The sequence below is a fragment of the Pollachius pollachius genome (assembly GCF_949987615.1).
Source record: "Pollachius pollachius genome assembly, chromosome: 3".
NCBI lineage: Eukaryota > Metazoa > Chordata > Actinopteri > Gadiformes > Gadidae > Pollachius > Pollachius pollachius.
Genome location: NC_136936.1, coordinates 50299781 through 50309780, shown reverse-complemented (window position 1 = coordinate 50309780; position 10000 = coordinate 50299781). Strand labels below are relative to the sequence as shown.

The 10000-nt window shown below is 55.0% G+C and overlaps 1 protein-coding gene across 1 annotated transcript; it reads right to left on the bottom strand.

Moving 5' to 3' along the window:
• Positions 1 to 1516: 1516 nt before the first annotated feature.
• Positions 1517 to 5657, bottom strand: LOC307073907 (protocadherin 8; the record flags this gene model as incomplete). Its single annotated transcript, XM_079733862.1, has 4 exons — positions 1517 to 1848; positions 2208 to 2335; positions 3083 to 3156; positions 3273 to 5657. 4 exons carry the CDS (start codon positions 5655 to 5657, stop codon positions 1517 to 1519), a joined length of 2919 nt encoding a protein of 972 aa, XP_079589988.1.
• Between the last annotated feature and the right edge of the window lie 4343 nt (positions 5658 to 10000).

Here is a 10000-nt window from a genome sequence, read left to right as displayed (position 1 = left end):
GGAGAGAGGGAGAGGGGGAGAGGGAGAGAGAGAGAGAGAGAGAGAGAGAGAGAGAGAGAGGGAGAGAGAGAGAGGGAGAGAGAGAGAGAGAGAGAGAGAGGGAGAGAGAGAGAGAGAGAGAGAGGGGAGAGGGAGAGGGAGCGAGGGAGAGAGAGAGAGGGAGAGAGAGAGAGAGAGGGAGAGAGAGAGAGAGATGGAGGCGCGACATCCAATCAACTCTTTCCTTTTCCATGTAATTACAAGAAGCTGACATTTAGGTGGGTGTGTTGATAAATTGATGACAGCTCTTGCCATCTCCTCCGAGCTACTTGTAAGTAAAGATAACTAAAATACACATATATATATATATATATTTGATATACATATATATTTGATGTCAGGGTGTGTACTAGTCACGGCTGACTGCGTCTGTTTGTCTGTGCTCAGCTTACTCACAAAATGTCTGCCAGCAATTGATTTGAATGTCAGCGAGCGACCCCAGCAGAGTCCCTTAATATAAGGGCACTTCCTTAAGTGTTGATTAAAAAGCGTAATGAAAGAGGGGCAGCACCATTTGAAGTTGTTGATGAAAGTCCCCTTCCCTTCCCCGCGGACGCAGTCCCTCGATTGACTTATATATATTAATTGATTTTATCTTCCATGTTTGAACCGGGCTGGTGTGAGTTTCCTCTCAACTATGTGGCTCTGATTTCCCCTTCATATTATTCATTATATTGCTCAAGATTACTTAGGGTTTGTGAAGTTAAAACAGTTCTTTGAGTGCCATGTTTAATATTAATGTTCCTTATGTTTGTTTGTTTGATGTAACCCTTTCAAAGCGAACTCAGTATTCACTCAGTGTGTGCGCTTTGTGTTGGGGGAAAATGCCACAGTATATTTTCAGGCCCAGTTGCCTGAAGAGGAGTTCTGTTAACACCGCTGTGCCCGACGTGATTCACAGGTCTCACGGATGGATAAAGGTTTTTACGGAGACTGTCAAAATAGAAATGGAATTGTTCAATGGAGTCGTTAGCAATTTTATTTTTACACAAAGTGTCTCACCAAATATGGTGAAGAAAATTATACATCCCGTTTTGTTCACGACAAACGATTTCCTGTCTGTTCCGTGGGTTGAACAGAAAAACAAGCAAAGTCACCAGACCGGAAAAGCAGCAGCAATATCAAGTCAATATCAAGTCATAAATAACACAAATGTACACATCCTTTTGGTCATCAGTTCCTCCTCGCCTCGCCACGCCGGACTGTCCGTGTCTACAGATCTGTGCGTGTCTGTGTGCGTTCACACCGGACTGTTGGCATCTACAGATCTGTGTGTGTGTGTCTGTGTGCGTTCACACCGGACTGTTGGTATCTACAGATCTGTGCGTGTGTCTGTGTGCGTTCACACCGGACTGTTCGTATCTACAGATCTGTGCATGTCTGTGTGCGTTCACACCGGACTGTTGGTATCTACAGATCTGTGTGTGTGTGTCTGTGTGCGTTCACACCGGACACACATCAAAGCCCCGCGGTGGTTCTACACCACAGAGGCCTCCGCAGACACGGAGACCCCCGACACTAGCAGTTGCTTGGGGGGGGGGCCCTCTCTCCTCAGCTGCTGGTGCTGAACAAAGTAGGATGGAAGGGTCCCGGGCGCTGGGGGGCAGCCCTGCGTGTCCGCGCTGCCGGTCACGGCCAGCGGGCGGACGGCGCCGTGGCCCGCGCTCCTCCAGGTGTGAACGAAGGCGTGGGGATTGTTGTAGACAGCGGCTGATGAGAAGCCCACAGTGTAGGAGGCGTAGGGGGCGGGGACGGCGCTGGAGGTGGTGAGCCAATCAACCGTCGGTGTGTCCGCCACATTAGCCGCGGCTGGAAGGAAACGGGGAAAACAAGCGGAGTTAGATCAGAGGAGGAGATTATGATTGCAGCAGTGCAATAATGCGCTCATGCCTGGTGTGGGCTGTAAACATATTGATTGTTTCGGGGGGGGGTGGGGTTCTGTGTGTGTGAGTGTGTGTCTGTGTGTGTGATTGAGTGTGAGTGTATTTGTAGGTCTGTGTGTGTATGTGTGTGTGTGTGTGTGTGTGTGATTGAGTGTGAGTGTGTGTGTAGGTGTAAGTGTAGGTCTGTGTGTGTGTGTGTGTGCTTGTGTGTGCGTGTGTGTGTGTGCGTGCGTGTGTGTGTGCGTGTGAGTGCGTGTGTGTGTGTGTGTTCCAGCTGATGCTCACTCTTGGCCGTGGTTTGGAAGGTGCTGAAGTGTTTCCTGCCCGTGTCTCCGCCCAGGTCAGAGTCGCTGTCGTTGAAGTCGCTGTCTCCTTTCCCGCTGTCCTTCACGCTGAGCTGGTCTGTGTGGCCGCTGCAGAGGCGAACACAGACATCAGCACCCTGCCCGAAGCCTGGTTACGTGTGTGTGTGTGTGTGTGTGTGTGTGTGTGTGTGTGTGTGTGTGTGTGTGTGTGTGTGTGTGTGTGTGTGCGGGTGTGTGCGCGGGTGTGTCTCCCACTCTTGCTTGGACGGAATGTTGGGACTAATCCATACAAGCCTCTCCGATGCTATAATTATGCAAATGCTCGGCGATACAATTTAATGATGGGTTATTTAGTGGTAACAAAGGTAAATCCAACAGAATGAAAACAAAACAAAATAAGTGTGTGACAGTGTGTGTGTATATGTGTGTGTTTGTGTGTGTGTGTGTTTCTGTGTTAATCTCTCTGTCGTCTGTGTGTGTGTGTGTTGTGTGCGAGCATGTGTTTGTGTGTAGGTGTGTATGTATGTGTAAGTTTGTCTGTGTGTGTGTATGTATACATGTCTCCGTATGCGTGTGTGTGTGTGTGCGTGTGTGTGTGTGCACGCGTACGTGCGTGTGTGTTTATGTCTGTCTGTGTGTCTGGTATATGTGTTTGTGTACGCGCATGTGTGTGTATCCAACAGTGTGTTTGTCTGTGGGTCCGACAGTGTGTGAATGTGTCCACCGGTGTGTGTGTGTGTGTGTGCGTATGTGTGTGTCCACCAGTGTGTGTGTGTGTCCACCACTGTCTGTGTGTGTGTTTCCACCAGTGTGTGTGCGTCCAACAGTGCGCCTGTGTGTGTGTCTCCCCCTCACCTGACTTGTAAGCAGTACTGGTCTCCCTGCCAGGCCGAGGCAGGGTGGAAGGGGGGTCTGCAGGCCAGCACCATCTGAGGAGCACAACGACAGCGGGGGGGGGGTTAAGCCTGCATCTCTGGCCCCGAGATGAAAGGCGCTACATCAGACGCATGTTAAAGAGGGGCCTCCCGCTGGGGTGCCCGCTCACCTTTGTCTCCGAGTGGGGGCTCCCCTCCTCGTACTGCCCGCAGTCGTCCAGAGATGAAGCGTCTCTGTCCGGGGAGAGACCCCCGTACGCCCTCCCGTCGAACGGGGCGGCGGGCCGGCCGTCGAACAGCCCCGCCCGCCACGGCTCGCTCTTGGCGCTGGGCGCTCCCGCGCCACCGCGGCTCAGCCGGAAGGTGAAGATGACGATCACTATGGCGACCAGCAGCAGGGCGCAGCCGGCGCTGAGCATCACGATGACCACCAGCGAGCCGTCCAGACCCGGAGACTCCTCCTCCTCGCCGCCGCCGCCGCCGCCGCCGCCGGACGCCACGGCCACCAGCGCTCGATCCCCTGAGGGCTCCGCCTCCGAGACCACCAGCCAGAGGGTGGCGTGGGCCGTGCGGGGGTTCCCGCCCCCGTCGCTCACGGCGACGCCCAGCTCCAGCGCCTCGCCGACGGCCGCCTGCAGCCGCCGCCGCAGCACCACCTCGCCGGTCTGGGCGTCCACGGCGAAGAGAGAGGCATCCCCCCGCACCAGCCGGTAGGTCAGCGCGGCGTTGACCCCCTGGTCGGCGTCCCGCGCCCGGAGGCGGAGCGCCAGGTGGCCGGCGGGGGCGCGGGACGCCAGCGGGACGTCCGCCGTGCCGTTCCGCAGCACGGGGGCGCTGAAGTAGGGCGTGTTGTCGTTCCGGTCGACCACGCGGATCCGGACCGCCGCCGTGGCGGAGCGAGGGGGGGCGCCGTGGTCCTCCGCCCGGACCCTCAGCTCGAACCCCCGCAGGGCCTCGTGGTCGAAGGAGCGCAGGCTGTACAGGGAGCCCGAGAGCGGGTCGATGGAGACGTAGCCGGACACGCGGCCCCCGCCCCCCGGGATCTCCGAGTCCAGCAGGCTGTAGGAGACGCGGGCGTTGGCGCCCGTGTCGGAGTCCCGGGCGACCACCGTGGTGACGTAAGAGCCGGGCACGTTGTTCTCAAGCACGGAGATGTCGTAGAGCGCGCGGCTGAACAGCGGCGCGTTGTCGTTCTCGTCGCCCACGCGGATGGTGTACTGCCGGCTGGTTCTGAACGGCGGGCTGCCGCGGTCCTCCGCCACCACCGTCAGGTTGTACTCCGGGACCTTCTCCCGGTCCAGCGTCGTGGTGGTGACGATCATGAACGCGTCGCCGTACGCCTGCTGCAGCTTGAAGTGCGCGTGTCCGTGCAGGCTTGTGTGCACGCGGCCGTTGGGGCCCGAGTCCCTATCCAGGGTGCTGACCAGCGCCACGAAGCTCTCCGTCGCGGCCGCCTCCGTGATCAGGGCCACGCCGTCGCTGGTCGACTTCATTGGCTTGATCGTCATTTCCGGTGCGTTGTCGTTCACGTCCACGACGTCCACCAGCACTCTGCAGGTGGACGGGACGGAGTTCACCCCCGAGTCCGAGGCCCGGATGTTGAACTCGTAGGATCGTCTCTTCTCGAAGTCCACCAGGGACTTCAACGTCACGTCGCCGGTGACCGCGTCCAGGTGGAACACGCGCATGGTCTCGGAGAGCGGGCCGTCCACGAACGCGTACGTCACTTCGCCGTTGACGCCCTGGTCGGGGTCGTGCGCGCGGACTCTGAGCACGCGGTGGCCCACGGGCGCGTCCTCGAGCAGCTCCACTCTGAGCGAGGAGAGGTCAAAGGTGGGGCTGTTGTCGTTGAAGTCGAGGACCGTGATGTGCACCGTGACCGAGCCGGACCGGGGCGGCACCCCGCCGTCCGTGGCCGTCAGCTCAAGGGTGTAGCGATCCTCCACCTCCCGATCCAGCTCCTTGACCAGCACGAGCTCGGCGAACTTGAAGCCGTCGTCCCTCACGCGTTCCTCGACGACGAAGTGCGCGCTGTCGGTGATGTTGTAGCTCTGGATGTAGTGGAGGCCCACGTCCAGGTCGATGGCCGCCTCCAGCGGGAACCTGGAGAACAGCGGGGAGTTCTCCAGGATCTCCAGACGCGTCTCGTTGCGCAGGAACCCGGGCGAGTGGTCGTTGATGTCCACCACCTCGACCTCCACGTGGATCAGGTGGAACTTCTCCTTGGAGAACGCGACGATGTCGAAGGAGAGGAGGCACCGGGGGGCCCCCGGGCAGAGCTGCTCGCGGTCGATGGTCTCCCCCCCGACACTCAGAAGTCCGTCCCTCTCCCTCATCTCGATGGCTGAGTCGGGCGTCTCCTGCATGAACCGAAAAGACGTCTGGGGGTCCTCGGCTGGGTCGATATTCAAATCTCGCGATAGATTTCCTATTTCTGTTCCCGGCGCGTCCTCTTCGTGGGTGGAATACCTCGCGGTTGTACAGTTCACGGCTCTGCAGATCAGGAAGGGCAACAGCACACTTAACGCAGCACCTCCAAAGTTACAAAGTCCCATCGTGGCGTCTGTACTAAATCTTCATCCAAGACGCGAACAGGGCTACGGGTGGTGAGCGGTGGAGACTGGATCACACTCAACCCCTGCCTGAGGAGCTATATGATGGCCTGTATGCAAATGAGGTCCCGCCGCTGACCAATGGCCGAGAGGAGCGACACCAAACGGGACAAATGGGTGCAAACGGGGTTTTTATTTATCGCCAAAGGGAGGAATGGGCGCATAAGGCGCCCTGGATAATTATTGTAATCATGTTGATTAATGTGTCACCCAAATAAATCTGTTGTTCAATTCATTAATTCAAGTAGATGTAATCATTCACATTCCGCAGGGCGGTGTTGATTCGGATACCCCGCAGTACGTTAAGAGCAGTGAAATGAGGAGACGAGCCACAGAGAAACTTATCGCTCCTCTTGTTGACTACTTTAATCACTGCTCTGCATTTCTGTGTGTCACCGATGTTTACACGCAGCCTACATCTGGAGGAGTACATATCGGATTACTAAAGGGTAGCAACAACTAACTTACTCCTCAATACTCGTGCGAAAAAACGGGTGAATGGTTTCGCTGCCGGGTCGTGTTTGTGTGTTTGTGTGTTTGTGTGTTTGTGCGGAGGCCTCCCACGGACCGACCCGTTTCATATCTCATATTTATTTTATAATTGAATGACGCCACAATCCATTTGATGTGGGTGACATACATGGTATCAAATATTATTCTCACAGAAGCAAATCGCAGGATTACAGCTCGGCAGAAATTAAACAATAAAACCCAGTTAGACCGAGTTTACATGTTGATTTAAATACAGATAACTTTCATCAAAGAGAGCTCTTTGAAGCTCATTATGGGGGGGGGGGGGGGGTCAGAGTGTGTAATAAACACTGCAATATGCAACCGATGCGCCTTTTGAGGGCCCAACAATAGCGCGATAAAAACACAAGCCGTCATTGTCTCTGCGATAGAAGAGACGCGGGAGAGCTAAGCATTGTCAATTAACCTCGCTAAACACACACACACACACACACGCTCACGCACGCACGCAAGAAAACACACACACACACACACACACACACACACACACACACACTATCCTATCAACCAGCCTTTTGTCAGCCATATGGGTGATTAGCCTGCGTTGATTAAAAGGTGAGTATTTCTTCAAAGGGTTCTTCACACCTACACAGACAAAAATACACACACACACACACACACAGACACACACACACAGACAGACACACACACACACACACACAGAGTCATGGACACCTACACACACACCCACACAGACACGCAAACAGGCCAACAAACCCACACACACACACACGTACACAAATACAGAAACACACACACTAACACCCCTACATAGAAAAATACACAGACACACACGTACACACACACAGACACACACACAAACCTACACGCAGACACTTACACCCCTACACAGACAAATACACACACACACACACACACACGCTTACAACCATGTCTGTGGCCCCCAAGAGATCACATACTGCAAGGTGTGAAAAACAGAAACCCTGCAGGGGTGTGTGTGTGTGTGTGTGTGTGTGTGTGTGTGTGTGTGTGTGTGTGTGTGTGTGTGTTTGTGTGTGTGTGTCGATGTAAACTTTGACCCCCTTTTTGCCGAGCCAATATCACACCACACCACTTTTATCCCGATTCCATATGGAATAACCTTTAGCCTGAACACGTTGCTTCTCATAGCCTCGGATAATTAAACCGGGTAGATCCCCCCCCCCCCCCCCCCCTCCCTGTGGGTGGGGCAGTACTGCACTGCTGGGCAGGAAGCGGTCTGACATATGTGGCTTCTGACAAGCGTGGTGTTAACATTTGTCTAATTATTGTGGCGCTCTGCCTCCGAGGCGGCGCTGGGGGTGGTGTGAGTCACCGCGAAGCAATCTGCTCGCGCTGCGTGCGCGCCGCTCGCTGCGCGCGGTGACACCGGCCGTCCGCGCGGTCACTCGCCGCGCGATCCACCTGGGGCGCGTTCCAATTCTGCAGTTGGAAACACGCATGCGCGGTGTGTGTGTGTGTGTGTGTGTGTGTCTGTGTGTGTGTGTGTGGAGGGGGGGTTCGGGGGTGAGATATAGCGGGTGTGAACGACTGTTTATCGGTGTTAAATGTAGTCATTGTATTTATTTATCATTTATGTTAGTATATACGTACAACTATTTATGAATGTACTTCTGCTACCCTTTAGAAGGGGAAGACTTTTTCAAATGTTTTTGTTTTTACTCTGAAAAAGGCGATTTGGTCCTCACAGCTGCGCGCCGTGTTTTAATGTATTTATTAAAAGACATCAGACGTGTGAGGCGGGGAAATAAGAATGCGCGCTTGTTATTAGGCCGACACTTAGTCTCCAGCACAGAGACCCCCCGCTGGTGGCTGTTGTAATCCAGGGTTTTGCGTCTTGAAGATTCAGAAGGTATTGCGGAATTATTGGCCCATTTAGTTGTTTTGTAATAATTCTCCTAAATTAAGGCGCTTAAGCTTATCGCTAAGTATGGCTCTTTTCACATTCACACCCTGCACAGCCACCGCTTGACATAGGGGCAGATTGTTATATAGCTCTGGATTTTAATTTTTAACAAGGAGGAATGGCCTCCCACCTTAAACCCCCAGTCCCCACCCACCCCTTACGAAGAAGAAGAAGAAGAAGAAGATGGTGAAATCCAAGATGGCGGCGGTGACGGCGGCCATCGGGGTCACATCGCCGACAAAGCCCCCGGCTTCGGACTGATACTTGTTTGTAACTTAAGTCAGGTGATTAAGGCAGCTCAGGGTGTGATTAAAGACGTGTGGTGACAGTAAGAGCTTTACAGACGGATTAGAGGCCTTCCACCGTCTGTTCGCCCGCCATTGTGTATTTAATTAACGGTAAGAATAACGTTGGTGTCAATGAGGCCTTGCATATCCTGATAACAACACACACACACACACACACACACACGCACACGCGCACACACGCACACACACACACGCACACACACACACACACACCCGTAAGAACCCCTGGGTGGAAGCGGAGGTGCGAGAGGGAGGTGTGTTGTCGTCGGAAGGTGAGATGTTCTTTTACGGTTCCCCGCTATGAACCCTGGGTAAGGAGCCGGAGGAAGCAGCCAGCGGTTGTAAAGCGAGCGGCACGCGGTCGACTGGAGGCGAGCACTGAGGAATGCCCCGGGTGCGTGAGCGTTTTATCTGCAGCGCCGCCGCTACCCGGGCAGCGTGTCGGCGCGGAGATCCTCTTCAGCGGCCCGGGGGACACACCCGGGATTCACTCGTCTTCTCCTTCTTCTAGTGTTTGCAGTCGCGGCTTCAGCCCGCTCCGCTGTTTAGGTGCACACTCAAAAATAAACACACTCAGGATGCTATTTTCTTGTGCGTGTGGGCGTGTGTGTGTGGGGAAGAGACGGGATTAAGGGAACGCATGACGACACTGGATCACTGATCAAACAGCAAATCATCAACAACAACAACAACATCAACAACTGCCGCAGCAGCCGCAGGGTATTCGGGGTGTCTGTGAGACAGGTCATCGTGCGACATGCACCCCCCAGACAACAGGAGAGGTGTGAAGGGTTCACGAGGGCGGCCGTCACCCCCACCCCCTGGTCCCTTCCGCCTTCATCTTCCTACCCCTCCCCCCCGCCTCCCTCCTTATCTTACTCCTCCTCTCCATGGTATCCTGGGGTGGTCCCCTGAACCCCGGGTGGACGGACCCCTCGCTGGGTCTCATCGGGGCCGTCTGGGGAGATAAGACCGGATGAGGCGCACGTGGCGACGGGGGCCCCCTGGGTGATAGGGGCCCTCTGTGAGACGCGCCCTCAGTTGTGCCTCTTCTCCGTCGACATTGCCAGCTCAGCTCGCCACCACTTGGTTTGGTTCCGTTTGTGTTTCCGTCTAGAAAGTACGTCTTCAACGTCATAGCACGCATGCGCCACCGCGCGACACATAAACAGACAGGGTTACCCACAGGAGCGTCTCCACCTCCGTCACGGCCCGCGGCGAGTCCTTGCGAGCTGATCCTGCTCATGTTCAATAATCAATCGCTGGTGTTGACTGAACGCTGATGATAGTATTTAAAGATGCCGGGTGTCGGGTGTCAGGCTCGGACGTCGCGCTCATCATTGTTCGTCCAGTGGCGCCACTCTGGCCAATCAGCGGCCAGCAGCCTGATTAAGTCACATGAAAGTACCAGATCAGAACCACGACGGAGGTGGGACCAAAAAAGTACCAGGTACCAGGTACCCCATTTTGGTGATCGAAACACAACAAAGGGCTGGCTGAGTCGGGCAAGTTAAAGTGGTAGTGTCGGTGGAAAAAGCGGG